This window comes from Delphinus delphis, chromosome 11, assembly GCF_949987515.2.
Source record: "Delphinus delphis chromosome 11, mDelDel1.2, whole genome shotgun sequence".
NCBI classification, from domain to species: Eukaryota; Metazoa; Chordata; class Mammalia; order Artiodactyla; family Delphinidae; genus Delphinus; species Delphinus delphis.
In genome coordinates, this window is record NC_082693.1 from 93,986,763 (window position 1) to 94,003,772 (window position 17,010).

General features: G+C 41.8%; 1 protein-coding gene across 6 annotated transcripts in view; it reads left to right on the top strand.

The window, feature by feature from the left end:
- Window positions 1-17,010, top strand: part of TNRC6B (trinucleotide repeat containing adaptor 6B) — a 251,205-nt gene that overhangs the window by 218,264 nt on the left and 15,931 nt on the right. For all 6 annotated transcript variants that reach the window (XM_060025701.1, XM_060025700.1, XM_060025704.1 and 3 more), the window contains 3 exons: window positions 9,884-10,015; window positions 10,283-10,378; window positions 10,534-10,714. In XM_060025701.1, coding sequence (XP_059881684.1) covers window positions 9,884-10,015; window positions 10,283-10,378; window positions 10,534-10,714 — 409 coding nt within the window. The remainder of the gene's footprint in view (window positions 1-9,883; window positions 10,016-10,282; window positions 10,379-10,533; window positions 10,715-17,010) is intronic.

Below are 17,010 nucleotides of genomic sequence, written 5' to 3' on the forward strand. Positions count from 1 at the left end.
ACTGGTGATCCTTGTGTTGTGGAATACAGTGATCTGTTCCCCAGTTTTTACTCATGTATCAGCATTTGACACAGTGGATCACTCCCTCCTTTTTGAAATAATTCATTTGGCTTTCAGACACCTTCTATATTGGTTCTCCACCTGCCTTTTCTTGTCTTTCTGCTTTACAAGTTCTTCCTCACTTCCCCAGTGTTTAAACATCAGAGTACCCCAGTCTCAATATCTGAACCTCTTCTCACCACCTACATCCACTTTTAGGTGATCTCACCCAGTGGAATGACTTTAAAATACTGACAGTTCCAAAACTGTGACTTCACCCCAGATCTCTCTTCTGAACCCCAAAGACTTCTGGCCATCTTTAGTAGGATGCCTTATAGGCATCTGAAGTGAACACGCCCAAAACAGAACTTCCTGTTTCATCCCACTCTCCCCTCAAAACATCCTCTTCCTCAAGGCACCTGGCAGTCTCATCCTGCAGGTGCTCAGGCCAGAGCTGGTTGTGAGTTCTCACAGCGCACAACCAATCCAGCAACAAATCCTCCCTTCAAAACTTCATCCAGCGTCCGACCATTTCCTACTGTGACCATGGGCTCCTGACTGGTCCCCCCGCTTCATCCCATACTTGCTCCCTCGAGTCTTGTTTTCTGCCCCGAGTTCACACCGATCCTCTAAGACCGCACTGTCCAGTGTAGCCATTAGCCGCATGAGCACTTGAAATGTGACTTGTGGAATGGAAGAACTGAATTTTGGTTTCAATGAATTTAAATAGCCACACCAGATTAGCGCCTACCGTATGGACAGTGCAAATGTGGGACATTTCTGTCAACACAGAAAGTCAAGGTAAATCATGTTACTGCTTTACCGGGACCCCTCTCCTGGCTCCCTCTCTCACTGAGAATACAAAGCCAGCTCTTCACTGTGGTCTTTGGGGCTCTTGGTGACCTCCCTGCCCCCCACACTTGCCGCTCTCCTGTTCGTCCAGACCTCTCCAGCCAGCTGGCCCCAGTGCACGGAACATACTCCCAGAATGCTCTTCTCCCAGATTGGCACATGGCTCCGTCTTTATTTCCTTCAGAGCTCTGCTTCAGTCCCACCTTATCAGGGAGGCTGTCCCAGGCACCCTGATAGTACACCACCACCACCGTTACTCACCCGCACCCCACCCCCAGGAGGGTAATAAGCTTCACAGCGGCAGGATCTGTGGCTGCTCTGGGTTGCTGCATCCTGAACATCGACAACTGTGCAGGGCATGTATTTTAAGTTCAGTAAGTATATGTCAAGTCACAGGAGGATGCATTTCAGAATGATCTAGAAAGTGGAATTGTTAGGAAAGCACAGTGAACTTAGTCTGAGAGACTTAGGGTCTCCAAATCTCTTTATGACCAAAGTATCTGCTCTGCTTGGAAAGGAAAAGTACTTGCGTTCTCCTACATTTTTGAAATGTGTTTATTTAGCAAAACATGGTTAACATAAAAATTCTTTCTTTTAAAAAAATTTATTTATTTATTTTTATTTGGCTGTGCCGGGTCTTTAGTTGCAGCATGCGGGATCTTTGTTGCATATGTGAGCTTTTAGTTGCGGCATGCATGCAGGATCTATCTCCCCCACCAGGGATTGAACCCAGACCCCCTGCATTGGGAGCACGGAGTCTTAATCGCTGGACCACCAGGGAAGTCCCAGAAAAAAATTCTTCCCAAAACTACCCTCCCACCCCACTGGACGCAAGGACAAGAATTATTTTTACGTAATCCCCTATCCAGACTTTGTTCGTACACAGGCATGCTTTTCACATAACTGCATTCATGGTCACAGCAGCCTGCTATTTTCATTAACATTGGGTCATAACATTTTCTGGTTACTAATATAGTCTTCAAGTTGATCATTCTTAATGAACAAAGCAGAATGTTCCATCAGGTAGACTTGATTTGATTTCCCTTTCCCAATTATTGGATATTGTTTCTAATTTTCCACTGTCATAAGTAACGCTGTAGAGAAATCCTTTATACATAGATCTTTGCCCACATTATTTCTAAATTTAGTTGCCGAGAATGAAATTTCTGGGTCAAAGCACATGAACATTTAAAATTCTTTTTTTTTTCTTTTTTAAATCCATTCCCCAGACCTTCTTTTATTTTATTTTTATAAATTTATTTATTGGCTGCGTTGGGTTTTTGTTGCTGCGCGTGGACTTTCTCTAGTTGCGGTGAGCGGGGGCTACTCTTTGTTGCCATGCATGGGCTTCTCATTGCGGTGGCTTCTCTTGTTGCGGAGCACGGGCTCTAGGCGCGCAGGCTCAGTAGTTGTGGCACACAGGATCATTAGTTGTGGCTCACGGGCTCTAGAGCGCAGGCTCAGTAGTTGTGGTGCGCAGGCTTAGTTGCTCCGCGGCATGTGGGATCTTCCTGGACCAGGGCTCAAATCTGTGTCCCCTGCATTGGCAGGTGGATTCTTTTTTTTTTTTTTTTTTTTTTTTTTGGCAGGTGGATTCTTAACCACTGCACCACCAGGGAAATCCCTGAACATTTAAACTTCTTAACGAGTGACTTCCCTGGTGGTACAGTGGTTGAGAATCAGCCTGCCAATGCAGGGGACACGAGTTCGAGTACTGGTCCGGGAAGATCCCACATGCCGCGGAGCAACTAAGCCCGTGTGCCACCACTACTGAGCCCATGTGCCTAGAGCTCATGCTCCGCCACAAGAGAAGCCACTGCAATGAGAAGCTCATGAACCTCAATGAAGAGTAGCCCCCACTCGCCACAACTAGAAAAAGCCCGTGCACAGCAACGAAGACCCAATGCAGCCCAAAATAAATAAATAAATTTATAAAATTCTTGATGAATATTATCAAATTTTACATCCATTTTAACCGCTTTTTAGGGACAGTCAGTAATGTAAACATAGGAAGAAGATATAGAAACTCATCTTTAAGATTTGTTACAAATGTTCCATACCATGGTTTTTTTCTACCTTGCCTTTTTCTTCCTGTTACTCAAATGTTCAGAAAGTAACATATTCTAGAGGTGTTTGTCTTGCTTTTATTTTTATTTATTTTTTAATAAAGAGACCTTTTTTTTTTTTTTTTTACTTTTATTTATTTTTGGCTGCATTGGGTCTTCATTGCTGCTCACAGGCTTTCTCTAGTTGCGGCGAGCAGGGGCTACTCTTCGTTGTGGTGTGCGGGCTTCTCATTGCAGTGGCTTCTCCTGTTGTGGAGCACGGGCTCTAGGCGCACAGGCTTCAGTAGTTGTGGCGCATGGGCTTAGTTGCTGTGCAGCATGTGGATCTTCCCGGACCAGGGATCAAACCCATGTCCCCTGCATTGGCAGGAGGATTCTTATCCACTGCGCCACCAGGGAAGTCTGTCTTGCTTTTAAATTGCTGTCATTTTGCACTTGTAACGCTTCATTAAATGCCATATTCACTCCCAACTAGAGCTTCACTTTCTCCAGCCCAGCTGGAGATTGAAAGGATTTTAAGCCAGAATAATTAATTCCCTGCCATGGGAATGTGCAAGCCTGCACTTTAATTACTCTGCAACCCAGGTATGAATAGTCATTTGCCAGGAGCCCAGTGAAGCATCTGTCTGGTCCTTTGTATTCACTGGAGGAGGACAGTACATGTGAATCTGAAGAAGGGAGAAGTTGAGGGCTTCCCTGGTGGTGCAGTGGTTGGGAGTCTGCCTGTTGATGCAGGGGACATGGGTTCGAGCCCTGATCTGGGAGGGTCCCACGTGCTGCGGAGCAACTGGGCCCGTGAGCCACAACTACTGAGCCTGCGCGTCTGGAGCCTGTGCTGCGCAACGAGAGAGGCCAAGATAGTGAGAGGCCTGCGCACCGCGATGAAGAGTGGCCCCTGCTTGCCACAACTGGAGAAAGCCCTCGCACAGAAACGAAGACCCAACACAGCCAAAAAAATAAATAAATAAACAAGCCAATAAAAAATTTTTTTTGAAATAAATTTTAAAAAAAAGAAGAGAGAAGTTGAGCAGTGCTAGATAGGAAGTCCTCAAAGTACAACCTTGATAGTCTTTATAACTGTCAATTTATAGAACATATGAGATGCTGACATTTAAATTAAAGAATAAAAATACATTGTGTTAGCATTTCTTTAAGGTCTTTCTGTATCTGTCTATCTGTAAATAATATGTTTCATGTTCCCTTTTTTGAACTTTATGTAATGAAATCATACAGTATGTAGCCTTCTCTGACTTTTTTACTTGATAATGCTTGTAAGATTTTCCCATGTTGATTTAGGCAGTTGTGGTTCATACTGTATTCTACTATATGAATATACTATCCTTCATTTACCTTTTCTACCCTACTATCGATAGACATTTGGGTTGTTTCCAGATTTTTGCTATTATGAGCAGTGCTGCTGTGAATATTCCTCTATTTGTCTCCTAGGATGAATTTCTCTAGGGTACTGCTGGGTCATGGGCATGTTTTACTTTGAATGGTGGTTTCTTTAGCTAGTTTTGAGTAGTAGGAATAGTAAGGAAGGTGGTGGGATCATGGGCTCGTGGCAAGGGGTAACATACATTCTCAAGACTGAAGAGAAACGGTAATCAGGAGACGAGCTGATTTGTCCAGTAGGTCTTTTAAAACTGAAAGAGGGGGCTTCCCTGGTGGCACAGTGGTTAAGAATCCGCCTGCCAATGCAGGGGACACAGGTTCAAGCCCTGGCTGGGGAAGATCCCACATGCCGCGGAGCAACTAAGCCTGTGCGCCACAACTACTGAGCCTGAGCTCTAGAGCCCACAAGCCACAACTACTGAACCCACGTGCCACAACTGCTGCAGCCTCCTGCGCCCCTAGAGCCCGTGCTCTGCAACAAAAGAAGCCATGACAATGAGAAGACCGCGCACCGCAACGAAGAGTAGCCCCCGCCCGCCGCAACTAGAGAAAGCCCACGCACAGCAACAAAGACCCAACACAGCCAAAAATAAGTAAATAAATTTATTTTTAAAAACTGAAAGAGGGCTTCCCTGGTGGCACAGTGGTTAAGAATCCGCCTGCCAATTCAGGGGACTCAGATTCGAGCCCTGGTCCGGGAACATCCCACATGCCGCAGAGCAACTAAGCCCATGCGCCACAACTACTGAGCCTGCGCTCTAGAGCCCACGAGCCACAACTACTGAAGCCTGTGAGCCACAACTCCTGAAGCCCGCACGCCTAGAGCCGCAACAAGAGAAGCCACTGCAATGAGAAGCCACGCACAGCAACGAAGACCCAATGCAGCCAAAAATAAATAAATAAGTAAGTTAAATTTTAAAAAAAATAAAACTGAAAGAAGGGAGGAGAAATGACAGTTCAGACAATGGCTCTTTATTTTGGAGGCCAGTAGGTTGGGAAAGAAAATAAGCAAAGGAGATTTCCCATGAATCATAGATGAAAGCTTTGGAAAGGAAGTCAGAAACACGCTGATCAGTACAGACAGCCTGGAGCGGCACTGTCCAGTAGAAATGTAACACAAGCCACATAATGGGATTTAAAGTTTTTAGTAGCCCCATTTAAAAGATAGAGGGCTTCCCTGGTGGCGCAGTGGTTGAGAGTCCGCCTGCCGATGCAGGGGACGTGGGTTCGTGCCCCGGCCAGGGAGGATCCCACATGCCGCGGAGCGGCTGGGCCCGTGAGCCAAGGCCGCTGAGCCTGCGCGTCCGGAGCCTGTGCTCCGCAATGGGAGAGGCCACAACAGTGAGAGGCCCGCGTAATGCAAAAAAAAAAAAAAAAAAAAAAAAAGATAAAAAGAAACTGGTAAAGTTAATTTAATAATATATATTCTTTAAACCAATATATCTAAATTATCATTTCAACCTTTACTCCGTGTTTTTAAATTATATTAAAATTTTTACTTTCCTTTTTTTAATACCAAGTCTTTGAAATCTGGTGTGTATTTTACACTTAAAACACATCTCGGGACTTCCCTGGCAGTCCAGTGGTTGGGACTCCACACTTCCACTGCAGGAGGGCATGGGTTCGATCCCTGGTTGGGGAACTAAGATCCTGCATGCCACGTGCTGCGGCCAAAAAAAAAAAAAAAAACAACCCACATCTCCACTTAGGTTAGCCATGTTTCAGCTGCTCAGTAGCCACATGAGGCTAGTAGTTAACATACCAGATGGCACAGGCCTGCAAACAGAGTTATTGTATTCGTTTCTTTTCTAGAAACTGCCACAGCAAATGACCACAAACTGGGTAGCTTAAAACAACAGACATTTATTCTCTTACAAGTTCTGGAGGCTAGACATCTGATAGCAAGGTGTCATCAGGGTTGGTTCCTACTGCAGGCTCCAGAGGAGAGTCTGCTCCGTGCCTCTCTCCTAGTTTCTGGTGGCTGCTGGCAGGGCTTGGTGTTCCTTGACATGTAAATGCGTCACTCCCATCGCCACCTCCATATTCACGTGGCATTCTTCCCTGTGTGTCTCTGGACTTTCTCTTCATCTAAGGACACCAGTCATTGGATTAGGGCCCACTGTAATCCATTATGTCCTCATCTGAAACTTGATTATGTCTACAAGGATCCTACTTTTGAATAAGGTCACATTTCTGAGATCACAGTTGGGCATGAATTTGGGGGGTGGGAGACACAGTTCAACCTGGTATAGTTGCTAAACCAAATGAATTTAAGATTCACACTGTGAAGGTAAGAAATACGATTTCATGAGTCACTGAGGTATGGTCTAAGACTCTGGTTTAGAATATGGTGTGATAGCGTAGGATATATATCCACTCGTAGCTTCCTTCCCTGTCCCCGACCGCTCCCACCCCCCACCAAACAAAAAAAAGAAAAAAAACTTTTAATACAGTGAGGTTAGAACCATTATATCAGAGACAATAAGTTAAGCCACACTGGTGACCATTTGGGTGAACTCAAAGGAGAGATGAAGAAGAATAATTATTTGAGATGAGTTGTGGAAGGTGTGTCCCTCATGCTGGCCATAAAACTCGTGCAGCGGTAAAGTGCACAGTAATGGTGTGCCTGCTTTGAGGTCCTACCTGCTAGGGGTCTGTTAAAATAGAAAATCAAATAAGGTGGGTTTTTGTTTTGTTTCGTTTTTTTAAGTCAGTTTATCTTTTTTTTTTTAATTAAAGTATAGTTGATTTACAATGTTGTGTTAGTTTCAGGTGTACAGCAAAGTGGTTCGGTTATATATATCTATATATCTGTTCTTTTTCAGATTCTTTTCCATTATAGGTTATTACAAGATATTGAATATAGTTCCCCATGCTATGAAGTAGGTCCTTGTTGTTTATCTGTTTTTTATATAGTAGCGTCAAACAAGTTTTTTAATTGGTTGGCAACACTCAGCATCTCGCAGAGAGTAGAGAGGAAGCAGCTGGGAAAACTATTACTTTAAATCAAAATACTTTCCAAAATGAGAGAATTGGTAGTTTAAATGCAAGTGCCTGAGATCTTGGAAGAAAATGAGTTGGTGAGCCAAGTATAGGAAACTTGAACTTAGATGTTTTTAGACTAGAAAGTGTCAAAGAAAAGATAGGCAGATATTCTTGAGAATGTAGCAGAGACGGTGACTCAAAAGTATTAGGAAGCTGAAGAATTTAACTTTGACTGTGATGCTAAAGAAAGGTAACATGGGAAGACCCCATGGCCTTCTGATGAAAGCTTTCTGATGACTCACGTTTTATAGGGTCATTTTTAAAAGATGGAAAGTAAGGGTATGCAAGCAAGGGTGAATGTGTGAGAGTCATGCTGGGAGATTAAAACACAAAATAAGTTGAGGCTTGTAAAAAGTGTCTTAGAGCTTGGTTTGGTGCAATGTGGTGACTGGAAAGGAATCATAGCTTTGGGCTCTTCATATAATGCTGACTGATTAAGTGGAAAGAAAATTTTTACTGCTTTTGTCTTCTCTGTTAAGAATAAGGGTGTTCAACCGAAAGGGTTTAAGATGCATTAAATCCTATAGCAGAGAAAGAATTTGTGGAAAGAATTGCAGAGCCCTGACTGTGATCTTTGAAGAATGCTTGGGGTCTTCAAGGAGGAGGGTTTAATAATGACAACCCCTCTTTCCTGCCCAAATCCTGAATTTTTAAGACAAAAAGAGGAAGGCTTCCAGGGGCCTAAACGTCCCCTTTACTACCGAGAAAGCTGATACTGGAGAATGTGAGCTTCCTAATACTGAATTCCAAACTTAACCCCCTAGTAACTGGAATAGGGCAGTCCTCCCTGTGGGCTTGCTGCCAGGATGTAAGGGAAAGAGGCCCAGAGTGTTATGATAAAGGTGGATGCCCCTCTGTGTGGAGCCTCAGGTCAGCAGTGGGAAAGAAGCACCCCTCCCCTACAATGAAGTAAGGAGAATGGGGGAATTTTTTTTTTTTTTCTAATTTTGAAAGAACAAGGAAAGTGGCTTAAAGACTGATGAACTTGGTGCCAATTCCAAGCAAGATTCTAGAAAAGATTATCAAAAACATGGTTTCTGAGCACCTGTACTAGGAATCGAGAATCGTAGTTTGCTAACATATTTGAACTTAACTCGTTTTCTTCACTGATTGGTAAAAAAATTTTGGATTATAGGAACGATAAAGTTGTTGTATCTCTATTTTGACAAGTCATTAGACAAGCTGTCTAAAACAGCTGTGTTGATTAGAGATGAATGACTGTTCCTGGACTTAGACCAGTTTCAGGTTGGAAGGACGTTTTTAGTGGCACGTGACTAAATTTATCTTCAGCTCTGTCAAGTTCAACATTCCTGTCAGTCACCAGATGGAGAAACTCAAACTGGGAATAAGTGAAATAATAGGTAGAAAATAACTTGGTGGGGTGACTGTTAGTAAGTTAAAACATGAGAGGTTCATTCATCTAATAGGTGTTTATCGACCATCTGCTATGTGCCATGCATATAAAGATAAATGTAAAGTCCTAAGGATCAAAACATAAATTAATAAAATTTTTAAACCCAGCTGCTTAAAAATTACATGGGGGAGTAAAACGCCCCATGTAATTTTAATCTGATGCCCTATCTACAATTTTAATATTGTAGATTTTAATTGACAGTAGGCTTAATGTGTGAGTTAGGAGTTATGATATGATCATCAGAGAAGTTGAGATTGTAGGGACCGTTAAAAGCATGGCTTTTAGAAGAATAGTTAGTGATGGCCAGGTCTACCCAGTATTAGACAACGTTGGGAAATGGCTTTTCTGTCCTGGGCTCTGTGTTGAGAAATTGAATGAGATACAGGTGAGAGAACTGATCATATGTAGCCTGGAGATGAGATGCAGGGGAGCTGTAATCATTGTCTGGACATCTGAAGAACCATCCTGTGAAATAATATGAACATGTACGGAGTGCATTTCTAAGCATTTGACATGGACTAACTCGTAAAATCCTCAAACAACCGTTTTGGAGATAAGGAAAGTGAGGCTTCGAAAGGTTTAGTAAGTCACTTGCTCTGAGTCCTATACCTTAGAAAAGGCAGGTCCACGTGGTCTGCCTCTAGAACTAGGCTTCTGACACAATGCCATTTACCACTCATGGAAGAGGGAGTAAGTTTGTTCTCCATGACACTCACTGATTCAGTGGGTTCCGTGGATGTTTTTATAGCATATTTCCAGTAATAACTTCTCAGACAAAAGTTGTATTATCATTAATTTTTTTCTTGATATTTTCTGGATTGTAAAATTCATAATTTTTCGTGTAGAAAAATTGGGAAGTCTAAAAAGAGAATTAAAAAGCTCCTGTAATTTCACCACTCAAAGACAACCATTGTTAACACTTTGGTGTATTTCTCTCAATCGTTCAATATTTTTCATAAACATTTTTCAAGGAAAAAATTGGCAGTGCTTGCTTTAGCTCTAATAAGATTCATGTCACGGAAAAATAAAAATTTTATTTTGATAAATTCTGAAAGTTCCTTCTTTTGGCTAGGTTTCTGCCTCAATGCTCAAGCAGTTTCCCAACAGTGGCCTGAATCCAGGTCTTTTCAATGTGGGGCCCCAGTTATCTCCTCAACAAATTGCCATGCTGAGCCAGCTTCCACAGATTCCCCAGTTTCAGTTGGTAAGTAGCAGATTTTCCTCCTATAGCTAAAAAGGTTACTTGCTTTTTTTTCTTTTTTTTTTTTCTCTTTAGCTTTTATTTGCTTCATTTCATGCAAGCTGTTGAGTGTGCTTAAGGGTTGATATATCAGCTCAACTGCAGGTAAATGTGACCCGTAGACTGGGAACTCGGTGGTGCTTCCTTCACGGGCACTTAATTCATTCACAGTTTTCCCAGTAAGTCTGTCTTAAGGAAACTTGCGTCCTCTCTTTCTCCCCTGCTTTGTAGGCGTGTCAGCTGCTCCTGCAGCAGCAGCAACAGCAGCAGTTGTTACAGAACCAGAGGAAGCTTTCTCAAGCCGTGCGCCAGCAGCAGGAGCAGCAGGTACGTGGCACTGGAAGGGTCCCCCTGGTGCTCCACGGGAGGAATGCGTCTCTGCTTAACCTCTTCGATGGCAAACATGACTCAAATGCTGCCTTTCCCCGTGAGGTTCAGGGTGTCTCACGTGTCCGTTTTCCCTTGCGCCTGCTCGCCTCCAGCTGGCTCGAATGGTGAGCGCCCTGCAGCAGCAGCAGCAGCAGCAGAGGCAGCCCAGCATGAAACATTCGCCGTCTCATCCCGTTGGGCCCAAGCCGCATCTGGACAACATGGTCCCCAACGCTCTAAATGTGGGGCTCCCAGACCTTCAAACCAAAGGGCCAATACCTGGATATGGTTCTGGTAAGCTGTGAAGTAATGAAAACTGCCTGTTGAAAAATACCTGCCAGTCTTGTTCTCAGCCTGGGGGTTGGACCTACATTACGCTGTTTTCACAACAGTTGTGCAGGGTAGGTGAATATTTGTATCCCTCTCTTTCAGGTGAGATATCTGAGTTATTGATATCCTAGGGTCTCAGTGGTTTCCTGAAGCTCACCACACAGTAAATAACAGAGACAGGCCTCCACCTTCTCTGGGTCCAAAGCAGTCTTTTATTACTTGTGAGTGGCAATCAGCTCTCCTACCACCAGGAATTTTTTCAAGCCAGTTAAATGTTTGTACCTGCTGTGACTGCTACACACGTCTGAGGTTATAATCTAATAAATTATGTACAAGTTGAGGCGTTTAGCTCTCCAGATAAAATTACCTTCTCTTGGAAAAATGGGGAACTGATATTAAAATTATAAGGCAAACTGATAAAATTCTTCTGATATTAGTATCTCATCTGATTTAAATAGAATTAGCACAAGTAAAGTTATACCTTTGACATTCATCAAGAATTTGTTGGCAGGCAAATCGTAGCTCTTTCAGAACTGGGGAACATGTTGTAAGCAGAGTCCAATCAGTGAGGCAGCAGTGATTTAAAAATAAAATTAAAAAGGTACCACACCCCACAGCGTTTTTCTTCTCAGACTGACAACATTTAGATTTTCTTTCAGTAAAGACCATACTGTTCTCTGCAAACTCAAAAACAAGAGTTTGGGGAGACTTGAAATCCATACTCCCAGGTGACAAAGTGACCCTGGACAAATGGCCCTGCTCTTTGTGCTCTGTGAGGTGCCCACTGCCCCCTGGGGAGGCCACATCCAGAGAAGAGCAGAGAGTTCAAGGACTCCTTGATCCTGGATAGTTGTAAGGGAATTAATTTACAGATCCTCAAGTTCTACCAACTGTACTTAAAAATGATTGCCTGAGAACTGACTTTTAAATTCAAAATAAACTTTCTTCCATATGACATAAAAGAAGGGCAGATTCTCCACCATCCCATATCCTATTAGAGCATGCTTCTCTGAGGTTCCAGGCAAGGAGGAAGCCTCCCTTGATGACCAATGATGGTGCCATTACCCCTGGGTTTCCAGTCTTCACCTTCTGAATCGTGTCTTCTGTTACAGACGAAGCTTGACATAAGAGCCTGGGTGTGTTGGTGTGTGTTCAGTTGTTCTGAATTTAGACACTGTACATGATAGTGAAGTGGGGCAACTGTGCTTCTTTTATATCCACTTTAGTCAAAGGGTGCGTAGTTCTTGAAAAGGAATCCAGTCGTATAAAGCAAAGAGAGCATCTGGAGGCCACAAGTGGCTTTTCCACTTGTTTTAAGAACACAGTTCTTTTCAGGCCTTCTCAGTACTCGTCCTGAGGGTATGTCTTAGTTGAAAAGAAAAGCACCTTTGAGCAGCTTGAGCAGTATAGTTTAGTGAGACTGACTCTTTGAAACAGACATTTTCACAGCGAACCAGGTAAAGCCTGTGGATAAACTTTTATGTGATTTCCTTTAGACTGGGTATGCACTGGTCAATTAGTTGTTAAAAACCTAAAATCATGATGTATTTATTTCAATGACAGTCTTTATAACATCTTTACTATCTGCTGCCCCCTATTAAAAAGTAAAATTATGTGTTGGCTACAAATCTGTTAATTTTTAGCAGTGTATACCTCTCTTATTTATTAAATATATAGAAAAATTTTATCATGATGTCTTATTAGATTAATCGTGTTGTTTGTGATTATTATACTTAACTATTCCTAATGACTAAAGGATCAGAGTTCAGTATATATACATATGTACATTTACTGAAGAAATTTCATGGGTTGTTTTTTTTTAAAATCATATTCCTGTTTCATAAGTAACTTAAAAAGTTAGTTCTGCATTATAATCCAAATTAAATAAGGAGGAAGAACATATTGACTTATTTATATCTGCTCACTTATTAAACAATGGATAAATTAATTTTATTAGGTCTTTATATTAATTGTGATCTGACCACTTATAATCTGCCTTACAAGATGCATTTTGCAGTTTATTTCACAGTTACAATTCTCCTTAATTCATATTACCACATTTCTTGGAATTGAAAAATTGGGACTGAAAACAAGTCTGATTTGGCTGACTATTTTGAATAAATTGAATCTATAGCTGTAAGATTTTGATGAAAATATAGTTAAAGCATTTACACAGGTTAAAATTTTTTCAAAAAAGATTATATGGCAAAGCTGTAATAAAATGAATGAATATACATGAGTATAAATGGTGCTGAGTATAGCAAACTAAAAAAAAATACCTGTAGGTTAAAGACTAGCAAGAATAATTAAGTTTCTTAATAAATATTGATAAAGCCTCTACTGGTATATTTTCTCAGAATTAAAAAGTTGAATGACTTTCATGACTGCTTAACGGGTTACCCTTAGCTATTTTTGTTTCTGTTTTTTTTTAATATTTATTTTTTTGTCTGCTTTGGGTGTTCATTGTGGAGCACGGGCTTCCCTCTAGTTGCAGCGTGGAGACTTCTCTCTAGTTGTGGCATGAGGGTTTTCTCTTCTCTAGTTGTGGCGCGTGGGCTCCAGGGCTCGTGAGCTCTGTAGTTTGCAGCACGCAGGCTCTCTAGTTCAGGTGCGCGAGCTCAGTAGTTGTGGCACGCAGGCTTAGTTGCCCCGCGGCATGTGGGATCTTAGTTCCCTAACCAGGAATCAAATCCGCATCCCCTGCATTGGAAGGCGGATTCTTTACCACTGGACCACCAGGGAAATCCCCCTAGCTGATTGTTTTTGTAAAGTAGATGGTTTCTAATTTTCTGCTTTTAGCAAAATGGAAAATATACCTAATTGAATTGTCATGTGATAATGACCTGTCTAAAAATTAGTATTTATACTAAATATATACTAAATACTAAAAGTAGTTTTAATATTTGTTTTATTGAGCAGGTGGGGGGGAGGAAATATACCTAAAAAGGAATGTAAAATAACTGATGTAATTACAAGACTCCTCCTTTTCCCATCGCCTTATTTGTGTAAGATATCTTAGTGCTTTATCAAGACTACAAAAATTTTTTAAATAGGAATAGTGTGAACTAAATCTCATTCTAGTATTAAGTCATAGTCACTCACAAATATCTGAACCAATGGAGAAGCAAAGTCACTCATCAGGAAGGGCATGTCAAATAAAATTTTATGTTTAAAATTTATCAAAATATGTAATATTTCTGTGTATGGTATATCCAGTGAAAAGTAGAGTTATGAATAGTAGAGATTATTAAAATAGCAGAAGAATAACCATATCTTTCCTGGTATTATGGTGTGTCAATATCACATGTGCATGTGGACATGGATTAGAACAGTTGTATTAAAGGGGCAACTGTGGATGATTTGTTTCTTTTATAATTTATTCTTTATTATAATTATTATTTTTTTAACATCTTTATTGGAGTGTAATTGCTTTACAATGGTGTGTTAGTTTCTGCTTTATAACAAAGTGAATCAGCTATATATACACATATATCCCCATATCTCCTCCCTATCCCACCCCTCTAGAGGGTCACAAAGCACCGAGCTGATCTCCCTGTGCTATGCGGCCGCTTCCCACTAGCTAGCTATTTTACATTTGGTAGTGTATATGTGTCCATGCCACTCTCTCACTTTGTCCCAGCTTACCCTTCCCCCTCCCCGTGTCCTCAAGTCCATTCTCTACGTCTGCGTCTTTATTCCTGTCCTGCCCCTAGGTTCATCAGAAACTTTTTTTTTTTTTTTAGATTCCATATATATGTGTTAGCATACGGTATTTGTTTTTCTCTTTCTGACTTACTTCACTCTGTATGACAGACTCTAGGTCCCTCCACCTCACTACAAATAACTCAGTTTCGTTTCTTTTTATGGGTGAGTAATATTCCATTTTATATATGTGCCACATCTTCTTTATCCATTTATAATTATTATAAAACCCCAGGAACTTGTTTTTTAATCTGCAGCCAAAGTAATAGTGGAAAATATAGAACTACGGCAAAGAGAGTGAAGGAGTGATCAATTAAGGACAAGTTAATTTGAGAGAGTGTCCTTAAGGAGGTAAGCCCTGAGACAAGTGGTAGTGATGAATAGACAACGAATTAGAGTGTGTGGCAAAGAAAGTAATTCTGGCAAGGACAGATAAGGTAGCCAAGAGCTTGTATTTGTAAGAATGATAAGGGAGGTAAAAGGAATGTACTGGTGAAATGAGGCCCTGGAAAGGCAAGGGGCATGTCTTATCTCTGATTGTACCTTAGCTCCTAACACAGAGCCTGGCACAAATTAGGCTCTCCATAAATATTCATTGGACTGAACTAAATGACTTGTTTGATTAGAATTTCTGTCGGGGAACTGGAGAATTACTGGAGGCTACTTGATGGACTGAGGAAGTTTGGTTTGATGAAATAGCAAGGACAGTCAAGTCAGTGTTTTCCTGGGTTTGGAGGTGTGATAGCTCATGAGCAGCCCCAGAGGCCACGAGTGGAGTGCCCTCTGCCTTCTGTTAATGCAGCCTCTAGAGCACAGAATTCCTTTCATCCAGATTTGTTGAGCACATTCTATTCTAACGTCAGGCCAGTCAGTATGTGACATCGAAGAAAGATACAGTTACATACAACCTTGCACTGATTTTCCTCTCATAGTTTTGGGTTTGTAGATTGGACCTTTCAAGGCACTTACCGCCTGTGTTTTTTTGTGTTTTTTGTTTTTTTGCCCTCTTCAGTTTTTTTTCCTTACTACACTTTATTGCTTAGTTAACGGTGCTGCCGTATCGTGTTGGCATTTAATCCACAAGTTTCTAATGAGAAAGATGCCCACTTTACCTAAGGTTCAGGGGGAACTGCTCAAACTCTTTTCTCTCCTAAGATTTATAACTCTTACTAATTTTTAATATTTTATGTGTCACAGAAGAACTCTAAGCAGCTGAAATTAAATAACTTTAATTCATTGTGAGTTTTAAATTTTAGAGCAACTTTAAAGAAAATTAATATATAAAGGAATGGTTTCTTACCTTACTAATCCTTACATTCTTCTTTTTAATCTTCACCAGAATCCCAGGTTATTTTCAAAAGCTCTTTCTCAATGATTAGAACCGAGCTTTCAGATGGCCTGGAATCCAGGCACTTTGGGCTGGTTTTCTAAGTCAGAGGTAGAGGTGTAATTTACGCAAGGAGTAAACCCACGTAGGCCACTAAAGCTGTATCAGAGAAGGCCCTTGTTCCTTTCAACCTCCCTGTCCTCCAGTCTCATTTCATTTTAGCCACATAGGACAAAAGGGAAAATATCTTAAACTCTTCTTTTTTACAAAGAAGGGTTCGGGGACTTCCCTGGTGGCGCAGTGATTAAGAATCTGCCTGCCAATGCAGGGGACACGGGTTCAAGCCCTGGTCCGGGAAGATCCCACATGCTGCGGAGCAACTAAGCCCATGCGCCACAACTACTGAGCCTGTGCTCTGGAGCCCACAAGCCACAACTACTGAAGCCCACGCACCACAACTGCTGAAGCCCGCGCGCCTAGAGCCCATGCTCCGCAACAAGAGAAGCCACCGCAATGAGAAGCCCGCGCACCGCAGCAAAGAGTAGCCATTGCCCACCGCAACTAGAGAAGGCCTGCGTGCAGCAACAAAGACCCAACACAGCCAAAAATAAATTAATTAATTTAAAAATAATAACAAATAAAATAAAAAGAAGGGTTCAATCTGAAATTTTTTCAGCTCATTCCAAGGACTTCTGCTCCCCACCCACACCCTCCAAGCAACCACTTGGACTGGTAAAGTCAGTTACAAACTGTGTGAAAGGACAGTGTTCTGTATATTAATAGCAACATTTTAAACAGGTCAAGAAAGGTGTTAGAACTGATTTGATTTATTGTGCATTTATAAAACTATCCCTGACAAGAGAAGCACAGGGGAGAAAAATGTGACCTGGGCCCCCAATGGGATTTGGATAGATGGAACTTGAGGGCCAATAAGACAACACCAGATGGCAGGAGAGTAAAGTGGATACAGCGTGGAGTCTGGCCTGGCTGGAGCTGCACGTCCACTAGGGGAAGAATAGACCCCGCAGGCCACCTGAGCTGAGGCGTGGTGGGAACCCTGCTGACCTCCTTGGGTGTCCATGCTTGCCTGTTGTTACCACCCTGTGGCTCATTCTCCTTTTTCTGTTTTTTACTCATTATTCTTCCCTTCCCCCTGTTTCAGTGGTTGATTTTAGTCCTTTACTTTTTTTGAGCATCAGTTTGAAAAGTATTAAATACATTCTGACCCAGA